Raw genomic sequence first — 22865 nt, forward strand, 5'->3', positions numbered from 1 at the left:
AAAAGTGAGTAAGGATTAACCCAACTCGTAGCAACTACTCCTACTAGTGCCTAGAGACCGTATCACGCGCTAAAACTACTTGGGACCAGCTAAAATCAACATTTCAAGCTCAAGAACAGGGTCACCAAGGTAGCAAGAATACGCGAAGGATAAAGCACTAGAGTAGAAACTAATTGGACCAATGGAGGAGTCACTTACCAAGGAGTAATTTCCCCAAAACGGTTCGGAGAATGATGCTTTGAGCAAGGAGATCGAAAATCACAGCCAAATGAGTAAGAACACGGGTTTGAGCTGTGAAACGATTTTTTCTGGACGTAGAACAAGAGGATGGGAGCTGGAATGAGTGGAGGGGGTCCCTATGGGCCCCACAAGCTTGGTAGTCGTGGCCAGGGGAGGCCGCGGCTACAGGGCTTGTGGCCCATTGGTGTGGCCCCCAGGCCAGCTCTCAGTCCCAGTATTTTTCAAAAAATCCAGAAAAAATCATATTTGATTTTCAGGACCATCAGAGAACTTTTATTTTCGGGGTACTTTTCTCCGGGACGCTAAAACAGAAAATAGGAAAAACTAAACTAAATCTATCATTTTCCTTCTAAGCAACAGAAAGTGAAAGCTTAAAACAGAGGTATGTGACTCTTTGATTCATCCATTTCATGGTCATCGAAAGAAATCCGTCAATGGGGTTGATCAAATCCCCTCGACAAAACTTTTTTGAATCGCAAAAGGAAATGGAGAATTGTCGAATAGCCACTAAGTCACCTCAATGGGGACATGAATCTCCCCAACAAGCAAATCATACTTCATCTTAACACGAGGAATAGGGCATTCAAAGCTCCCAATAAGAATCGATGAAGTTTTTTCGATAGCATTGATGCAATGTACTAGATATCGTTTCTTCGGAAAGTGCACTATATGCTCATTACCGTTGACATGGAAGGTGACATTGCCTTTGCTGCAATCTATAACAGCCCTTGCGGTGTTTAAGAATGGTCTTCCAAGAATGATCGCCATGGCATCATCCTCAGGAATATCTAGGATAACAAAGTCCGTTAAGATAGTAACGTTAGCAACCACAACAGGCACATCCTCGCAAATGCCGACAGGGAAAGCAGTTGATTTGTCGGCCATTTGCAGAGAAATTTCAGTGGGAGTCAACTTATCCAGTTCAAGTCTACGATAAAGAGAGAGAGGCATAACACTAACACCGGCTCCAAGGTCACATAAGGCAGATCTTACGTAGTTTCCTTTAATGGAGCAAGGTATAGTGGGCACTCCGGGATCACCAAGTTTCTTAGGAGTTCCACCTTTGAAAGTGTAATTGGCAAGCATGGTGGAGATCTCAAGATCTGGTATCTTCCGTATATTAGTCACGATATCTTTCATGTACTTGGCATATGGAGACAATTTGAGCATATCAATTAACCGCATCTGCAGAAAGACGGGTCTCAACATTTCAATAAAGCGCTCAAAATCCTCATCATCCTTTTTCTTGGATGGTTTAGGAGGAAAGGGCATGGGTCTCTAAACCCATGGCTCCCTTTCTTTACCATGCTTCCTAGTAGTGAAGTCATTCTTATCGTATCTCTTAGGTTGTGGGTTATCAGGATTAACCGTAGGTTCAATCTCCACATCCTTATCATTGCTAGGTTGAGCATTATTATGAACATCGCTGTCCATATTGTTACCAGGTTCATGTTCATCACCAGATTGTGTTTCTGCATCAGACGCAGAAATATCATTTGGTTCTTCAGGTGTGACAGTATTTGGTGAACTGACATGTAGGTTTCTATCATCCTTCTGCATATTCTTAGGATGACTGGGTGTATCAGCATTAACTCCTTGAGAATCTTGATTAATTCTCTTAGGATAGCCTTCAGGATACAAAGGTTCCTGAGTCATTTTGCCTCCTCTAGTAATGACTCTGACAGAGTTGTCATTTAATTCATTGAGCAAGTCATTCTGAGCTTTAAGTATTTATTCTACCTGAGTAGTAATCATAGAGGCATGTTTACTCAGAAGCTTCAGATCATTGACATTTCTGTCTACACAAGCACTTAAATGACTAAGCATACGAGTACTTTGTTCCAATTGTCTGCTAACATAATCATTGAAACTCTGTTGTTTGGCAACAAAGTTGTCAAATTCATCAAAGCATAGGCTAGCAGGTTTGTCAAAAGGAATATCACTCTCATTGAATCTATGTAGAGAATTCACCTCTACTACTTGTATCGGGTTATCGAGACCATGGATCTCTTCGATAGGCGGTAGATTTTTGACTTATTCAGATCTAATGCCTTTCTCTTGCATAGATTTCTTGGCTTCTTGCATATCTTCGGGACTGAGGAATAGAATACCTCTTTTCTTAGGAGTTGGCTTAGGAGGTGGTTCAGGAATAGTCCAAGCATTATCGTTGATCAAGATGTTATTCAGTAGAATCTCAGCTTGTTCTACACTTCGTCCCCTAAAAACACAACCGGCACAACTATCTAGGTGGTCTCTAGAAGCATCGGTAAGTCCATTATAGAAGATATCAAGTATCTCGTTCTTCTTAAGAGGGTGATCAGGCAAAGCATTCTGTAGCTGGATGAGCCTCCCCCAAGCTTGTGGGAGACTCTCTTCTTTGAGTTGAGCAAAGTTGTATATTTCCTGCAAGGCAGCTTGCTTCTTATGGGCAGGGAAATATTTCTCACAGAAGTAATAGACCATATCCTGGGGACTAATCACACATCCAGGAGCAAGAGAAGTGAACCAGGCTTTAGCGTCATCCTTTAGAGAGAAAGGAAACATCTTAAGGATATAGTAGTAGCGGATCTTCTCCTCACTAGTGAAAAGGGTGGCTATATCGTGTAGTTTGGTAAGATGGGCTACGACCGTCTCAGTCTCGTAACCGTGGAAATGATTAGATTCGACTAGAGAGATTATCTCAGGGTCGACAGAGAATTCATAATCCTCATCGGTGATAAAGATAGGTGAAGTGGCAAACTTCAGGTCGTATTTCATCCTAGCTTTCAGAGATTTTTCCTTCCACTTGAGAAGTAATTTCTCAGCGTCATAGGCATCCTTACACGCATGAAAATCCTCAGCTATCTCTCCCTCCATAACATAACCCTCAGGTATATCAGGCAATTCATATCTAGGAGAGCTAGATCTAGCAGGAGAAAAAGCAGGTTCTATCTCAATAGTATCGTCAGTTTCAGAAGCATCACGAGCATTGGCAGTAACTCTAGCAATATGAGCATCAAGGAATACCCCTAGTGGCATATCAGGCAAAGTAGTATCTCTAGCAGTATCAAGCATAGCATCATCAGGCAAATTAGCATCTCTAGCATCATCATGCAAAGCAGTATCAAGCATAGCATCATGGATAGCAGTATCAGGCATAGCATCATGGATAGCAGTATCAGGCATAGCATCTCTAGCAGTATCAGGCATAGCAACTCTAGCAGTATCAGGCATAGCATCTCTAGCAGTATCAAGCATAGCATCATCAATAGCAGTAGCATGTCTAGCATCGTATAGCACAGGCGACATATCAAGATTTCTAGCAGGAGGTGGTGTCGCAAACTTACTCATAACTGAAGGTGAATCAAGTGCAGAGCTAGATGATAGTTCCTTACCTCCCCTCGTAGTTGAGGGCAAGACTTTGGTTCTTGGATCTTTCAGATTCTTCATAGTGATTAGCAGATATAAATCCCAAGTGACTCAGAGAATATAGCTATCCTCCCCGGCAACGGCGCCAGAAAAGAGCTGCTTCCAGTTGCTCAACAATTAGCAATTGTCTTGCAATGGCCCACCAGCGTGTGGGATCACGGCAATTTTCGAGGGTAGATTATTCAACCCAAATTTGTTGGTTCGACACGATGGGAGTGAAAGGATATTCTCCAGTATTAGCAGTTGAGTTGTCGGCTCAACCACACCTGAAAGATTAGTATCTGCAAGCAGGATATAAGCAGCAAAGGTAGTATGATAGCAACGGTGCTAGGAAAGAATCTGTTGACGGCAGATTATTCCTAACTAAAGTATCAATGGCGCAAGAAAAGTATTGTAGCAGGTAGCAGCGGTGTAACGAGTAACAGCAGTAGCAAGGAATAGCAGTAGTGATAGCAGTAGCAAGTAGCAACAGTAGCAAGTAACAGTAGTAGCAGCGGAGCAAAGCAAGTAACAATAGCAGCAAGTAACAATAGGAGTGGGACAAACTCGTAGGCAATGGATCGGTGATTTGTTGGATGACATTCATCATGCAACAGTTATAACACGGAGAGATATGTGGCTAGCTCCCGTTCGTCAATGTGATGTAGGCATGCATTCCGTGTGTAGTCATACGTGCTTAGGGAAAATAACTTGCATGATATCTATTGTCCATCCCTCCCGTGGCAGCGGGGTCCAAATGGATACTACGGAATATTAAGGTTCTCCTTTTAATAAAGAACCGGACCAACGCATTAGCACTTGGTGAACACATGAACTCCTCAAACTATGGTCATCACCGGGAGTGGTTCCGGTTATTGTCACTCCGGGGTTGCCGGATCATAACACATAGTAGGTAACTACAACTTGCAAGATCGGATCTAAAACACACATATATTGGTGACAACATAATAATTTCAGATCTGAATTCATGGCACTCGGGCCCTAGTGACAAGCATTAAGCATGGCAAAGTAGTAGCAACATCAATCTCAGAACATAGTGGATACTAGGGATCAATCCCCATCAAAACTAACTCGATTACATGATAGATCTCATCCTACTCATCACCGCCCAGTGAGCCTATGAATAGATTACTCACGAACGATGAAGAGCTTCATGGAATTGGAGAGGGAAGAAGGTTGATGATGACAATGGTGACGATCTCCTTGATCCGGAGCCCAAAACGGACTCCAGATCTGCTCTCTAGGGCAAGAACGGGATGTGGCGGCGCCTCTGGATCGTGAAACGCGATGAACTCTTCTCTCTTGATTTTTTTCCGGGACAAAAGGGAATAAATAGCGCTGGAATTGGGGGAGGCAGAGCCACGTGGGCCCCACAAGCCTGGTAGACGCGGCCAGGGGGGAGGCCGCGGCTACAGGGCTTGTGGCCCACTGGCCCGTCCCCTCCGGTGGATCTTTGCGCATATATTTTTCATATTTTCCAGAAATATTCTCCATAAATTTTCAGGACGTTCTGAGAACTTTCATTTCTGCACAAAAGTAACACCATGGCAATTCTGCTGAAAGCAGCGTCAGTCCGGGTTAGTTCTATTCAAATCATGCAAATTAAAGTCCAAAACAAGGCAAAAGAGTTTGGAAAAGTAGATACAATGGAGAGTATCAGTAGTTCCTGGGCACGTTGGCGTGAATTGTGGTAGTTTTTTGTTAAATACTCGGAGAATCATCATTCCCCAAAATTTTCAATACATGCAAACAACTGGAGTTCCTCTTCCTCCACAATTATGACATGGGTATTCAGTCTTTGCTGGAAGTGGAGCACCCTCAACTCAATGAACTAGTGAATGCCTGCGGCTGTTTTAAGAGGGTTCATCTGAAGTGGGCACCAAAGCTCACAACACTGAAATTTAGTATTTTTAGATCAAAAGATGATCCCTTCTGTCTTGGCTATGTCCCACTGCTCCAGGCTGTGAGCATCATTAATACCGCTCTCTCTTGGCACAAGATGCTCAAGTTAACTGAGTTGCTTGGTAAGATTGCCATAAGCAACCTGCATTTGAACTTCAGAAGTGAAAAGGTTAGTTAAAAGGTCCTCAATGTTGTCAATGATGTGTGTATGTTTGGCTGGCATGTTGTAATCATTATTTATGGATAAAATAATTCTGGATTATCCGTCTTTTGCAGATTTGGGTCAAACTGGAAGGTCGAAGGCAATTGTTACCTGTGTTCCACAAACTTAGGATTGTGAATTTTCTTAACATGCCTGAAGAATGCGATCTGACTTGGACAATGTTCCTACTCGAATGTGCACCCAACCTTAAGGAACTACGCATCATGGTGAACACTTGTACCGAATCTCTTTTCCATTGTCCCATTTTTGAAGCTCAAACTTTTTCTAATATTTAGGAATTAATTATTATTTTTGAGCTGATTGAATGCAGGCGCGGGATCATTTATGCTTAATGGTAACAAGGGAGCAGAGGAAGAAGAGTGCATTTAGCGAGGAGAAGGACAAGGGACTGGAGTGGGAACCATCTGCATCTAACTTCAAGCACCACAACCTTGCTGGGCTCAGTATCTATGGGAGGTATCAGGCAGAAGACAAACTCGTGAGCTATGCCAGGAGTATCATGCAAGCAGCAGTGAATCTGGAGGACATAAATCTATACAAGAGTCCAGTGTGTCAACGGGAGTGGACATTGAAGGAGAAGTCGTCTTTTAGCTACAAAATCAAAGAGGGGATGCCCTCGCTCATCCGGATTCACTTCCCGAGTCTAGGGGAGGCCTTATTTTAGAAAACAATAATGCTCTTGGGTTGCAAGCTGTAGTTGGCAGGACCTGTTGTATTATGCATGGATTAATTGTGTCTAAAAAAATGCATGGATTAATTGTCACTGTTGAAGGAGGATAAGGTGTATCCAAATTGCGAGCTCTTTGGCCCTTGTTCAGTCGATGGAGTCGCGGTCGGAGGTTTCCAAGCTTCTTCTTCGGCTGCTTACTAGCGTTCGGAGGTTTGCAAGCTTCTTCTTCGGCTGCTTACTAGCGTTGACATCGTCCGTTGCCCTCTTCTTTCGGGTCGTCACCGCCATCACGGCCGCTGCATTCGATCGCTTGACGCAGGAGGGGGGGCTTGACAGCAGGCAGCGGCGGCGCGACGACACCTATCGCGGTTGGCCGTGGCGCCATGAACAAGCTTCGCGCGAGGCCGCTGCTTGGAGGAGCGGCTCCGGCGATGCTCACCCCCACACTAGGATTTGCGGCAGCGATGACGGAGGAGTCGCAGGTGGTGCAGGGAGGCGTGAGGGGTATGTCGCCGGTGCGCTCCATCAGGAGATTTCTCCTGCGACGGCGAGGCAAGGGCGCGGGACGAGAGAGAGGTCGTGAGGGGGAGAGAAAGCAGTGTTGTGCGCGGGAGTGGGCGTCCAAAATATCCAGCACGGAATGACATTTCGCTCCACGCGCATAACGATTATCCAGCGCGCAATTCTAGTGTCTTTGCTGGACTAGCCAAAACGAACGAGAAAAACATGATTTACTAGCGCGGGGCAGTTTTTTGACGTAGGAGTATAGCTGGCCAAACGGGGCGGGCTAAACAGGCCAGCCCACGAGCCCGCCAGCACGGTCCGCCATGGGCGAGGCACGACACTACTTAAACGGGCCCGTGCCAGGCACGCAGCCCGCCTCGGGCCGTGTCTGGGCCTGAAGGCTGGACACGCGGGCCGGTACGGCACGACCCGTTTATATTTTTATTTTTTATCTACATATTTTTATGTATATACAATGTATAAATAGCTCAATAGGCCAAAATCGACCCAAAAACTATCTAAAAGCGGCTTAAAATCGTGTCTAGCGTGTCGACGAGCAGAGGAGGGCCATAGATATACGGGGCCCTGGGGCAAGACAAAAATAAGGGGCCCTTGTTTACTCAGAAGTTCAAAATATTGTATATTTAAAAAACAAAGTAATATCCAATACATAGCGTAGTCTGATGATCGTAATTTGGACTCTAAAATTGACAGTACAATTTATTTGTCGATCAAGTGAACTACATCATGATAGTAAGGAGATGAAGTTTGACAAAAGCTCTCTTTTCACAAAATCTTGCATTCCTAAATTTGAATGGAGACTGTCATTTTGTTCTGCAAAATAAAAATTCCTGTTAAAACTGGTTGCTACTTAAATCTTTTGTGTTACCATCAAATAAAAAGTTAGGCATGAACTTACATTTGTTTCTCGATCCTCGCCAATCGGCCATGTTCTTCACTCCAAAATTCTTCACAGCATAGTACCTCAATTCTTCCAAACATTCCTTCTCAAGGCATAGTAAAGCTAACTGAGAATTTCATGTCTATACTAGAACTTGGAAATTCTTCTAACACTTCTTGAAACAAAGTCATCAATTATTGCATCAAAATTTATTTCATCCAACTTATCTTTCTCAATACATAAAGTAGCAAGAACATTTAATATTTCTTGTGACATTGTTGACCTCAAGTAGTTATTTAACAATTTCAACTTGCAAAAACTACGCTCCGCTGATGCTACGGTCATTGGTACAGTGAACAAAATTCGATAAGCAATTAAAACATTTGGAAAACAGTCAGTATCTCTAACAAACTCAAAAAATCTCCATAGCATGCAATGGCAAATCTGATTATGGTAAAGTCATTTGCAGCAGTCTAATTTCAGAAAAAAGATCATCTAACTCAACATCGCATGAACCATTTCGTGAAAATGTTTCTACAAACTTAGCACAATATTTGTGTAGTTCGACATCATCCAATAACTTCATGTCTTTTGAGCTAAGTAAGAAGCCAAATATACTTTTGAAAACTTGGAGTTCTTTGAATCTAGTTCTTAGAGACCTTTGCAATATCAACCATAACTAAAAAGTAATTAACTTCGAACGCCTTCTCAGCTTTTAGAACTTCTTCATCGTTATCAGGTTCAACAAATTGTTTCTTCCTAGTAACATTAGGTTTTATTGGAAATGATGGTTCTATGCCCATATCAATTGCAAGACCTTTGGTGATAGTTAAACAAGATGCAAATCCTTCCTCTCTATACTTATCAAAAAACTACATTACGCCTTCAATTTGCTGCAAGGTAGAGTCAACACACATAGATGCAGACTGCAACTTCTTGCTCACCATGTTTACAGCAAATAATATATCATGCCAAATAACCATGCCAAGTAAAAACTCAAAACTACCAAGCGCGTCAAATAATTTTTTTGCATCGCTCTTTGACTTGGCATCATCACAAATTTTACATAACTCGGACAAAGTGATCCTTAATTGTGGAGCTTGATATCTAATAGCCTTTACACTTTTGATTCGACTCTCCCACCGAGTATTAGACAAACCTTTTACGGTTAAACTAGGAATATGATCAAGTAAAACTTTCCATATTTTAGTGGAACTTGAAAATAAAACATAAATCCATTGCGCAATTCCAAAGAAGGATATAACTTTACTACAAGAACTTGCTATATCACACAAAGTAAGATTGAGGCGATGACACACACATGGCATATATAAAGCTCTTGGATTTTTTCAAGTAAACGACTTTGTACCCCTTGTTTGTTTCCTTTCATGTTGGAACCATTATTGTACCCTTGGCCCCTTACATTATCAATATTTAAGCCATAAGACTCAATTGCATCAAGAAGTGCATTAAAAAACCCAAACCAGAAGTGTCATCCACTCTCAAAAATTCCATAAAAATTCTTCTATTTTTATTTTTCTATTTGACATGTTAACACATCGAATAATTAGGGTCATTTGTTCTTGATGGCTAACATTTGGAGTACAATCAAGAATTATGGAGAAATATTTAGCTTCTTTAATAATTTGTAAGATAGAACCAGTAACACTAGAGGCCAATAGAGAAATCAACTCATTCTGAATTTTGTGGCTGAGATAGTGATGATAAATTTCATCATTCTGAATTCTTCTAAGATGTTCTTGCATTATTGGATCAAATTCAGCAATCATCTCTACACATGCCAAAAAATTACCATTGCTGTGTTGATAAAGTTTCTCATTAGATCCACGGAAAGCCAAGTTACGTTTACCAAGATATTTAACAATTGCTACTAATCTCATTAACACTTGTCTCAAACGTTCTTTCTCCTTATTAATCTTCTGCTGCAAATCCTTATCAATGGTTTTATTTTTGGCCAGTCTAACTTTTAACTCATTTCAAGTGTTCATGGTTTTAATGTGTTCTACACCATTTTCGTGTTCTTTAAGCCTCTCACTAAGATGCTTCCAGTCACTCAACCCATTACCAGCTAACGCACTCTTGTTGATATGGGATTTGAAAAGCTTGCAACAAAAACAATACACTTTGTTAGCATGTTCAGAGTAAACCAACCATTTCCTGGCATGTACCTCTCCATTCCTCAACTTTGTGGAATAATAAGATAGTGAAAAATGTATAGAATTACTATCTGGAGGGAACACAATATCATCATTCCTTACAGGGCCCTTCTCAACTAAAATATCTCTTGCCTTATCATCCAGATTATCCCAGTTTCGTGGGTCAAAAATATCAACACTGAATGGTTGTTGTTTATCGACACTCGGTGATTCATAATTTGATGAACGAGCTACATTTTCATGCTCGCTGGAATTACCATTACCCATATCCATATCATCATCGGTAGCATTTGTATTCTCAGTTGGTTGTTCTTCAACACATACTATGGCCAGTTCCAGGGGATCTCTAGAAAAACTACCAGGTTTGAAATATCTGTTAAGTGATCCTTTTAGAGATTTTACCTCTTCATCTTTTTTCTTTTTTATCTTCCCTTTGTTACTACCAGATAAATGCTTGCTAAAGGACATGTTACTTATCAAGAACAAGCAGCATAAAATGATTAAAACAGGGAACAAAGGCACCTGAATGTTGATGTAGGCGGCCAAATCAGCAGATCCACTGAAACAAATCAGCTTCTGCCCCTCCCCCTGCCTTCGGCCCCTCCCCCTGGCTTCACCTTTCGCTGCAGCAGATCAACAATGATTCCAGCGAACCTCACCTCCTATTCGGCCCGGTTCATCAGAGAGAGAGAGAAAGAGAAGGGTTGCGTCCACTGAAACAGAGAAAGAGAAGAGATGTTAGAGATGCAGGGTCAGGGTCATCTATTTAACTGAAAGGATGAACGGGATCACCGGGAAGTGAGGAACGGGCATATCTCCTTGTCTCGAAGACACCAACTTCTAGCTGACGGGGAAGTGAGGAAAGGGAAGATCTTTGAAGAAGGGAGGCGAGCAGATCAGGGATCTGATTTGCGCCATTAGTCCCCATTAATGGCCGGTGGCGTTCTTGGAATCGGAGACGGCACGGGAGCGGCGGTGCTGTTCTGGGAGTCTGGGTCTCTGGGATTTGGGAGGAAAGTCGGTCTCGTGCAGGAGACGGCACGGGAGCGTCTGCGTTCGCTAGTTTTACTTGAGCTGGGATATGGGGAAGTATTACTTGGGCTGGATATGGGGAAGTATTACCTCGGCTGAGGCCCCTGCCTTACGGCAGCCCAGGGTGGGCGCCCCGTTTGCCCGGCCTATAGGTCGGCCGTGTCGACGAGCTGGCCCATTTAGCTTCCGTGTTATGCCTGGGTCGGAAGGCTGCGCACGTGGGCCGGCACGACATGACCCGGCTAATAATTATTAATGATTAATTTAATCCTAGTAATCAATGCTTAAGTCGGTTGTTTACGTCGGTTGTGGTTACCGACATTGTAACTCTAACTACCTTGTAAGAAGGATATAAATACCTAGTTTTCATTCAATAAGAAAGACTATTCGATCATTTGCTTTTATTCTTTCACACGTTATCATGCACTTGCTCTGTCGAGAGCGATTTGGCCACTGGAACAAGAAGAAAATGACGGGGAAGAGACAAAATAGGGGCGAGGGCCGAAGGCTTTTTTCCCGCATCTGGAGGCGAAGCAGCGACGCTCGCCCGACGACGAAGTCGTGAGATGCATACCCGTGGCACATCACGGAGTGCCCGACAACCCACGGCGCCATTGTTGCGCCTGGTGAGGCCACCCTCCCGCGCTACCCGTCGGCGTCACGCGACGAACGGCACCAAGCAACTCCGGTGGCCACGAGAAATAGAGAAATCGGTGTCAAACAGGTGATTCAGTTTGATTTTATTCCTGTAAAAATCAATTGCTGTACCAGGAACTCCAAGAACCGAGAAGAAAAGAGATCAACCACACGATGACATCAAATCCACGACCTGTACTACTTCTGTGAGGCAATCAAGTACAAGCGACCTTACCAGGAGCAAAAGAAAAACATATATGTACGATATCCGCGTTTGGCGACGACGACGTCTTCCACCTCTCGGAAGCAGCATCCCATGGCGCGGCGCGGCGCGTAGCCCTCCCTCGGGCGGAGCACGACCACGGCGCGCAACCCTCCCTCAGGCGGAGCACGACCACGACGCGCAACCCTCCCTCAGGCGGAGCGCGACCACGGTGCGCAGCCCTCCCTCAGGCGGAGCACGACCACGGCGCGCAACCCTCCCTCAGGCTGAAGGCACAGGCGGCAATCAACCGTAGCACGCGCTGTAGCATGGCCCGTCCTACCGGATATGGAGCACAGCTCTGCGGATATCGCTTGTGGTTCCGGCCGGCGGCCCGGCTAGCTAATCACCACGGCAAGAATTGAATCTCGGAATTTTTTTCCAATTGAATCTCACGGGAGAAAGGAAGGCCAGGACGAACCTTATCTCTTCGTCTGTTATTCAACTTAGCCCTTGTAGTTCTGTATAACAAATACATGTCGCTGCAGTTTCACTTAACAAAATGTGCGTTACTGGCATTTACTAAACCTATGGTTTAGTCCTCCAATATTTTGGAACTATGTTTTGTACGTAGCACTTGCAAAATATTCCATCAGGCTTACTTTTCTTCTGCAATTTAGTATGTGTACGTACTTTAAATAATAGACTTGGCAATCAATAGGAGACTCACTTTCCATATTGCATTTACAGATTGTAAATGATAATTCTATCTAGAGAAAATAAATCAACATGTTCAATGTGTCTGCATTCACCGTAACATGTAATTTTAGTGCAACAACTATATTATACAATTAAAATCAAATTTGGAATCACAAGGTACTGGTGGCATCTACTGCATATTTCGCAGATTATCCATCACTACTATGAGAACTACGTTTTGTCATTTTGGCAAGATGACTATCTTCAATATGCTCTTCCAAATATTAATGTGTATATAGCCTAAATTTTATTTGTGAATCACAAGGTATTGGTGATATCTACTGCACCATTTGTAGATTATTCATCATTACTGTGAGGTCTACATCTTGTCAATTTTACAAGATGATTACCTTCAAAGTGCTCTTTCTAATATTAATGTTAGATGTGACTACCTTAGAATATCATAAGGTAATATTGGCATCTACTGTAAAAAAAATTACAGACTGTCCACTATTACTGCAAGGTCTACATCATGTCATTCGGACATATGACTACCTTTAAAGTGATTTTCTTAAATATAGAATAACATAAGGTAATAGATATATGAACATCTATTGATAAAAGTCAGACTATGTTTTCTATTACTGCGAGATCTACACCATATTGGTGATTATCTTCAAAGTGTTATTCTATATAAACTGAGGTCTACACATATGGCTATATGGCAACAATGGTACTAAAATTTGCTCCTCTGAAGCAATTGTTGTTGTTCACTAAAATGATTTACTATCATAGTAAATTCATGCATGATTATTACATGTTGATTGTACTATCTACCAGTATCAATTATTCAAGCCTCATTTTGTTTGAATATGTCATAGAGAATTATGCAAATATTTGCATACTCCAATGATTACCTTTTATTACATTGATAAAATACATGGCAATGAAGCCTACGCCACTATTTCTAATTAAAGTGTCGTCCATCTATCAAGATGGACCCCATAATTTATGGAAATAATAGAGTGGATCAACACTTTCACAAGGTTCACATCACATCATGGTTATACTTTCATAGTGACTAACCAATGTTAAGCATGCAAGTCTGTACGTTTTGGCACTGACTCTAAAGTCACACACTTCCTCAAGAATGAAGTCCAAAACATTAGCAATAATTTCATCACATCACTATGTTGTACTGAAGGATATACCCAGGTTCACCAAGGATCACCTTGGCCATGATTGTTCTCAAACAAATCATTTATTCATAGATGTCACTTACTCCTAGAAGTAAATTAAATAAATGCATTAGCATTTTCAAGTAAGCATGGTTGACATTTCCAAATACAGTAAGTACATGTTAGGTGATATTATTTATTCTAAGATGATTCATGACATGAGTCATTATATCCACATGCGGCATTTGTGGCCACTACAACTCCACCTTCGAAATATATGGCATGGCTATTCTCTTAATAGCTAAATATGTTTATATGTATTTCGTTTGTCACCAACTTCACTTAGTTCTCAAACTAAGTACATAATGGACGAATATTTATTCATCTTGAATATTTCCTTTAAGAGAAACATGCTGCCATGAGCACATCGCGAATAATCACCCATTCGTTTCTCAAGACCTCAAGTCTATCGTAGCTCACATTTTTGTCACTCGATCAACTTTAAGTTGAGATCTCATGATCAAATATTTTCATCCGAAGATCCAGTTGAAAAGCCCTCAATACACTTTACATATTCTTATGATAGTCCTACCATTTTCATGATGAAGAAACATGGAATTTCATAAAATGATCAGATTCACCCAACGGGTGCTATTCCATTATTTGAAATTATTGCTAGCATTGTGAATAATAATCAAGTCATTGGTCACAAAATAGAACCATGATGTATTCAAAGTAAAGTGGAGGCTAAAATGCAACCAAAGATGGAATTATTTATTAAATAGGGAATATATCGTTTTCGAACGATCAACGACAACTCTCAAGTTTGTCAAATGTGTGGTTATTTAAACATCGTACCTACGATTACCAAACCCTCAAACATATGGTCAAACCACACCACAAATTTATTAAAAAGACAAAGAAGTCATTACGATAAATTTGAAAAACTACAAACTTATAACTGGAAACTATTTTGGTAAATGATTGTTCTCAAATCTTCCTCAGAAGGAGAACCAAAAATCTAGTGCAAGAAAAGGTTCGTAAATTTCTTTGCACCCAAGATATGTTTGCATATATATAATAAAAAAATCACTAATATTGGATACCTCATGTAATCTCCTGATTATTCCAAAAATATCATTAGCCTATACTTGTATTATTACATGTAGAGTGATGTCCAATATCCTATTTTTCGGGCATTGATATTTGATAATTTTTGGATGTATGAATCAACTCATACTCAATATTGTTGCGTACACAATGATTTTCTAAGTATCAATAAATTAAATGTTAAGCTTAATAGCCTTAGCCATCCTGGTTTGGGGATGATTAGAAAATTATTAACAATTCTATTGGTCACAACTTAACAAGTTGCAAAATTTCTCAAATCATCAGATTTTATGTGCACCACATGTGCCATAGGGGAAATTAATTTAAGGAACTCTCACCTTACAATTCTAAATGAGCCAACTCATTCTTCCTTGAACACATTCAGAAGATATGTGGATTACTCAACCATTATATGGTATTATATAGATACTTCATGGTACTCATGGAAACCTTTATAAAATGATTTTCAGTGTGTCTCTTGTCACACAAATGATGAATGATATAACTAAATTAATTGCTCAAATTCTCAAAGTAAGAGCAAGTTATCCTAAACAAGGGATAAATTCATTCGAATGGACAACTTCGTTGAACTCATTTCACAAGCAATGTCTGATTATACATAATACTTTATGTACATACACATAATGGTTTAGTTCAATATCTTATCAAAGGTAATGAAATTAAAAATATGATCAAACTTATAGAATCGTAATTTACTAGCCTCATGCTAGACAAATACGACATTACACACCGTAAGTATGATATAAATCATACCAACTGCATAGCATACTACTTTCCCCTGGTAGTAATTACGTGGAAATCAACAAAGTATTTCCTATTTGCGATAATTCGGTTACATACCGATATCACCACTCCATCATACATCAATGGGCTCTCACAGAAAATTAGGGATCTATGTGAGGAATAAAAATTTATTCGTCAATCAAAATTATTCATAGCCCGTATGTTGATTGCATCAGCAATAAGGACACTGCTGGCATTAGGGGGAGACAAGTACCACAAAGAATGCCAAGAAATAAATTAGAAATGTTATTCACATTCAGTCCTTATATCCACGTACTCAAAGAATCTGAACACGAAGTTTAGAATCACATATTTGTAACACATTGCAAATCTGCCACATACATTTACTAATCACAAATGTGTCACTCAATTTTATATTCTTGAAGTAAAAGTGTCAAAAAGAGTGGAGGTACCTGATAAACCACTCTTCTCCCGAAATGATAGCAAGAGGGGGAGAAATATGACCACATGAGATATAATCTCGCATATGCTTTCGCGGGAATAGAGGAAATCAAATTCTCAACCAGTAAATGTAATTCAACATCAAGTTGAAAGAACACCTCACTGGATGCTCATCATCCAAAGCCCGACATAAATGTGCACAAATGTTTTCGTGTCGGGACATCGAAACACCTTGACTCCATTGTTGTAGGAAATCACAAGGAGTTAAAAGGAATAAATACATTTCCAAAAATTTCATTGATTCCTCCAGAATCATATAACATAAGTCTACATTTGTCGACATATATTTCTTCTGAAAATTGCTAAAACCTTTTGGGCCCTGAACCAAAATCTATGGTAGAGTGCCTCTTGTACTCATATTGGTTCACATAAAAGGAAGCAAGTAATGAAGAATATCACTCGCCAATCAAAGAGTGGTATTTACCACAGTAATACCTACTCCTCATAAGTATCTTCCATATGGAATACTAAAAACTTCTTATTCATAGACAAAGTCAATGAGGTGGTGAAAAAGCGAGGCTTGTAGCAAAAGGGTTCACGCAGAGACCCAACATCGATTACGATGTAACATTCCTTCTTTGTATGAGTGGAACTATGTTTCGACAATAAATACCGTTGGCAGTACAAATAATATTATCCATGCAGTTAATAGATGCAGTGAATACATACTCATATGAGTCACTCATTTCGGAAATCTATATTAAATTCCCTGAAGGGCTTCATTTCCGAATCCAAAAACAAATCGCAACATGTATTGTGCAAAATTTCATAAGTCACTCTATGACTAGAAATAGTCGTGAATCATATGGTACTACCAACTAGACGAGTTCCTTCTTCAGAGGATTACTCAAAGGATGATGATTGTTCATGTGTTAATAAAGGAATCCCAAAATTTTATTTCCTTACATCACCTTAGTGTATATCGATGATTTCATCATCAATGTCTCTACAAGACATAAACATACACAAAATCATCTCAAGACAGAAAATTTGAATTCAACCAAATTTAGCTTAAGCTTACAACTTGAGCATTCACTCAAGAATACATATCAGTCTACATATATCCAAAACATATACGAGAAGTTCAGTGTGGATATATCATAACAAGAAAAGACATGTATGGTCATACTACCTTTGATAAGGTACATACATAGGGTTGATAATGAAGTGACATAAAGACCTGAAGTTCTATATCTCACTAATGTCAAAGCACTCATATGATTGCAAACTATGTCAGGCCTGACACCATATTTGCTATGTTTGTTCAAAGTGCAACCCCCAACAAAAGGTACATGCTTGATATATGGAATATCATCTTATATCTTAAACTCACAATAAATATTGACAATTCCATCAAGAAATACAAAATATGACCATGATATGATACGATGATATTGACTCTTTATTTGATCCCAAATGACGCCATATCAATGACTGAATTTGTTGAAATAGCCTTCATATGGAAGTCATCTAAATGGACTTTAATGGTTATTCCCACTTATCATTATGACATAATTGTTTTACCTAAAAGCATTGCAAAATATGCATGGCTTGGCAGAATGATTAACCACACTCAAAATCATGTGGTTGAGATTCATCAGAATCACATTACTTGATTTATAAAGCTACTTTCACTTGTGTTACTCAATACCAACAGGTTATATGAAGAGCAATATCATAAATCACATTGCTCGGAAACTATTTATCCTTATGGATTATAGAAAAGTGAGGAAATAATTTGCAAACAAAATCATGTGAAAATCCAACAGATTATACACAATCTTATGTTCATGTCAATGAAATTGGTATGAGACATCCACCATATTTGCAAAGTTCAGGGGGAGTAATCTCCCAAACTATAACCTATTAACAATCATCAGATTGCATATATTGTACTCTTTTTCCCTCGATGAGTTTTCCCTAATGGTTTCTCATAAAAGGTTTGTAACGAGACAATATAATCACAAGTGTTTGTATATGCCATATCATTTTCTCCTTATATTTTTCCCACTGGGTTTTAAAGGAGTTTTCAATGGCATGTCAAATGCACTCTTTTCCCTTATGAGTTTTTCTCTCAAAAGTTTCTCATAATGGTTTTTAATGAGGCAATATCTTATCAAAGATCATATGTCATACTTTCTATTTTTCCCTATTGGGGTTTTTAAAGGAAGTACTCAAGACATATCAATTGTTCTCTAAACTCACCAATGAGTTTTCTCCTTCTTCAAAGGTTTTTCTCATATGAGTTATCAAGAGACAATAATCATTATATGTTGCATTATTTTCTCCTTGTTATTTTTCCCACTAGGTTTTAAGGAGTTTTAGCAACATATCTATATTATACTCCTCATATTTTTCCCATAGGGTTTTGGAGGAGACTACAAAGATTATACAAGTGTTTCTCAAAATGAAGACGATGAACATTTTCAAGGCAAACACATACCGGAAGGAATCTTTATCAAGATGAAGCGTATTAGACTAGCATAGATTAGGGGGAGTGTTAAAGGATTAATTTAATCCTAGTAATCAATGCTTAAGCCGGTTGTTTACGTCGGTTGTGGTTACCGACATTGTAACTCTAACTGCCTTGTAAGAAGGGTATAAATACCCAGTTTTCATTCAATGAGAAAGACTGTTCGGTCATTTATTTTTATTCTTTCATAATATTCGTGTCCGGCCGGTCCGGGCCGGGCCCGGGCCGTTTGGCCAAGTGGAGTTCCTCTTAGCAGTTGGGATATCAGATCTGCGCTGGTTCCCCTTGCGCCGTCGCGCGTCGAGGTCCTATCGAGTGGTGCTTGAGAAGAGAAGACCAAATAAGGAGCAATTTAAGCAATCAAGCGGCTCCTGTCTGAATCGCAGTCGGCGACCAAAGCGGCTACCCTTTTCAGTCGCAGTCCCGCAAACGAAGCACTACAATCAGAAAATAGGCCCTCTTTCGATTTCGTTCTCCGAGCTGCCAGCGGAGGCGGGATCCAAGCCGCCGTATACCTGCCCGGGCGGACACCGCGGGAAGCCGCTTGTTTTAGCTTTAGTGGAGATCAGCATTTGGCGACCGGTGGACAAACCACCCGTCTCGGCGCTCCGCAAGTCCTCATCTTCATGGCGATGAGTTTCTCCTCCTGATCCTCTTCCTTTCGCTAGGTTATCTTACAACATCACCCGCAAAATAGATTATTATCAGCAATGATAATATGTACGGTAGGAACCATAATCAGAAGTCGTGTTCAAATTTATGTTTTTCCTGTGAAAATTATAAAATCTGTATGATTAAAATTATTATAAAATTATGATAATAATAATCTATATTATTATCTGTGAGTATTTTTTTTTCTGTCGGTAAGTACAAAAATTGCATATCAAAATTGCATCTTTTAAGAGACGTTAGATACATCCGTATCTAGACAAATCTGAGACAAGCTTTTGGAGACGGAGGGAGTATAAAATCCGTACAATCAAATTTCCTTCTTTTTGTTGGTAAGCAGTAGTTGTACAAAAATTATACAAATGAAACTGGGTCTTTCTTTGGAAAGTATAACAATTGTATTGTCAAAACTGCATCTCTCGGTGGGTAAGTATAAACAAAAGTTGTGTCTTTCTATTGGGAGGTACAGTATGAATTTTGTATAATCAAAATTGCATCTTTCTTTATGGTAGTAGTATAAAATTTATAAAGTATAACTTGTGTCTTCCATGGGAAAGTATAATTCTTTTTATCTTTGTTTGTCGAAAATATTAAAGTTGCATGTGTGATGAGGCTAAGAAGAAATCAACTCTGATTCCTTTCCGTATGAAATGTAGGAGGTCAATGAAGATGATAGGCTCAGCAAGTTGCCTGATGACCTTTTGCTCAACATTGTCGAGCGACTTGATATCGCTGACGCCGCACGAACCACCATCCTCTCCAAACGTTGGAAGGACATCCCTGTTATACTCTCAAAAGTTGTTATAAGGGCGAATTCTTTTGAGTCAAAGCATACAACGAGCAAGTTAACCAAAGATGATATGGTTCGGTCCAACACCACCATGCTGGATGCAACCCGGAGCATACTGGAAAGGAGGGCTGGAAGTCTACACACCATTCAGTTGTTGTGCATGCAATTCTACCTGGGAGATGAGTCCATTTTCATTGGCCAGACTGTTGCCAACTGCATAGCAACACAAAAGGTTGACGAAGTTGCTTAGAAATTGTACCAAGGCTGATCTGCTCACACATGGGAGGCAGTTCATGTCATTCATTGATTCGTGTCCAAACACATTTGGTTGTCTTGCACGCCTAACGTTAGAGAATTTGAGGTTAGGAGAATCAGATTTCCCCAGAATTTTTAGTATATGCAAGCAACTGGAGTTCCTCTTCCTCAACGAATGTGACATGGGTATTCAGTCTTTTCTGGAAGTGGAGCACCCACAACTCAGCGAACTAACGATTGTCAGTGGCTGCTTTAAGAGGGTTCATCTGAAGTGGGCACCAAAGCTCACAATACTGAAATTTAGTATTTTTAGATCAAAAGATGACCCCTTCTGTCTTGGCTATGTCCCACTGCTCCAGACTGTGAGCATCATTAATACTGCTCTCTCTTGGCACAAGATGCTCAAGTTAAGTGAGTTGCTTGGTAAGACTGCCATAAGCATGCTGCATTTGAATTTCAGAAGCGAAAAGGTTAGTTGAAACTTAAAATGCCCTCAATGTTGTCAATGATGTGTGTATGTCTGGCATGTTGTAATTATTATTTGTGGTTAACATAATTCTGGGTTACCCATCTTTTTTAGATTTGGGTCAAACCGGAAGGTCGAAGGCAATTGTTACCTGTGTTCCACAAACTCAGGATTTTGAATTTGCTTAACATTCCTGAAGAATGCGATCTGACTTGGACAATGTTCTTACTCCAAGGTGCACCCAACCTTAAGAAACTACTCATCGTGGTGAGCTCTTGTGCCAATTCTCTTTTTCATTGTCTCCTTTTCGAAGTTCGGACATTCTTTAATAGTTAGGAATTAATATATTTTTGACCTTGTTGAGTGCAGGTGCGGGATCATTTATGTTTAATGGTAACAGGGGAGCAGAGGAAGAAGGGTGCATTTAGCGAGAAGGACAAGGGACTGGAGTTGGAACCATCTGCATCTGATTTCAAGCACCACAACCTTGCTGGGCTCAGTATCTATGGGAGGTTTCAAGCAGAAGACAAACTCGTGAGCTATGCCAGGAGAATCATGCAAGCAGCAGTGAATTTGGAGGACATAAAACTATACAAAAGTCCGGTGTGTCAAAGGTGTAAGCACATGCGCCAGGAGTGGACATTGAAGGAGAAGTCATCGCTTAGCTACAAAATCAAAGAGGGGATGCCCTCGCTCGTCCGGATTCATTTCCCGAGTTTAGGGGAAGTCTTTTTTTAGAAAAATTAAATAATGCTCTTGCACTGCAAGATTCCCGAGTTGACTGGAACTGTTGTAAGTTGTATTATGCATGGATTAATTGTCACTGTTGAAGGAGGATAAGGTGTACTCTTATCCTTATTATTAAGTACAGTATATTTTGTCCAGTGGAAATTGTGGATATTTCTCTTATTCGTTTTCATTGTGAAATCTCTTAAATCACTGGATGTTACCATGTCTTGCATGCACTACTTGTTGCAGCGTTACCCTTCTAAGTTTACCGGGCATCTGCCTTGTTGAGGGATTGTCTGGTGAGTGGTGACCTCCGGAGTGGGCTTCTATGCTGCAATTCAGGTTTTGAGTATATCACTTCTTCCTGAAGAATGATATTCGTTTTAATCAGAGTTGTAAAATGTTCAGTATTTATTCGTTATATATATAGAAGTAGCTCAAAACTTGTTGCCAAAGCTAGAATAACTCATGTCTTGCTCGAACTAGACAAGAAAGACCAACTAATCTTTCCTTGAGATAGATTGTCTTTGTCGCATAAGGACTATAGAAAATTTTGCATTGAAACGAGTGAAAGATACAGGATATAGTATACAGTTTTATTTGGAGAATGGCGTTTTGGAGCTCGGCCTCCATGAATACCTTTTTTAATAGTTAGGAATTAAATATTTTTTTTTGACCTGATTGAGTGCAGGTGCGGGATCATTTATGCTTAATGGTAACAGGGGAGCACAGGCAGAAGGGTGCATTTAGCGAGGAGAAGGACAAGGGACTGGAGTGGGAACCATCTGCATCTGACTTCAAGCACCACAACCTTGCTGGGCTCAGTATCTATGGGAGGTTTCAAGGAGAAGACAAACTCGTGAGCTATGCCAAGAGTATCATGCAAGCAGCGGTGAATTTGGAGGACATAAAACTATACAAGAGTCCAGTGTGTCAAAGGTGCAAGCACATGCGCGGGGAGTAGACATTGAAGGAGAAGTCATCGCTTAGCCACAAAATCAAAGAGGGGATGCCCTTGCTCGTCCCGATTCACTTCCCGAGTCTAGGGGAAGCCTTTTTTTAGAAAAAGAAAATAATGCTCTTGGGCTACAAGCTGCAGTTGACTGGAACTGTTGTATGATTGATTAATTGTCACTGTTGAACCTTTTTCAGTCAGATGGTATGTACTGAGTCGAGGAGGATAAGGTGAATTGTGGATATTTCTCTTATCCTTGTTATCAAGTATTTGTCCAGTGGTAATTGTGGATATTTCTCTTGTTTGTGGCAAGTTCTTGCACCTTGTTTTCATTGTAAAATCTCTTAAATCACTAAACTCCCTGGGGCAAAAGCTCTGAG

At 40.4% G+C, this 22865-nt stretch overlaps 1 protein-coding gene, 1 long non-coding RNA gene and 1 pseudogene across 2 annotated transcripts; 2 read left to right on the forward strand and 1 right to left on the reverse strand.

Moving 5' to 3' along the window:
- Positions 1–5362: 5362 nt before the first annotated feature.
- On the forward strand, positions 5363–6437 carry LOC123405204 (the record flags this gene model as incomplete). Its single annotated transcript, XM_045098985.1, has 3 exons — positions 5363–5719; positions 5827–5979; positions 6084–6437. Coding segments are annotated over 3 exons (864 nt in total), but the record flags the coding sequence as incomplete, so codon positions are not given.
- Positions 6438–7570: 1133 nt separating this feature from the next.
- On the reverse strand, positions 7571–12288 carry LOC123403839. The gene is made up of 2 exons (XR_006611568.1): positions 7867–12288; positions 7571–7781 (listed from the first exon to the last, which is right to left on the reverse strand). It is a non-coding gene; the product is annotated as an uncharacterized LOC123403839 (long non-coding RNA).
- Positions 12289–19652: 7364 nt separating this feature from the next.
- LOC123405205 lies at positions 19653–21682 on the forward strand (annotated as a pseudogene).
- The last annotated feature ends 1183 nt before the right edge of the window (positions 21683–22865 follow it).

This window comes from Hordeum vulgare, chromosome 6H, assembly GCF_904849725.1.
Source record: "Hordeum vulgare subsp. vulgare chromosome 6H, MorexV3_pseudomolecules_assembly, whole genome shotgun sequence".
NCBI classification, from domain to species: domain Eukaryota; kingdom Viridiplantae; phylum Streptophyta; class Magnoliopsida; order Poales; family Poaceae; genus Hordeum; species Hordeum vulgare.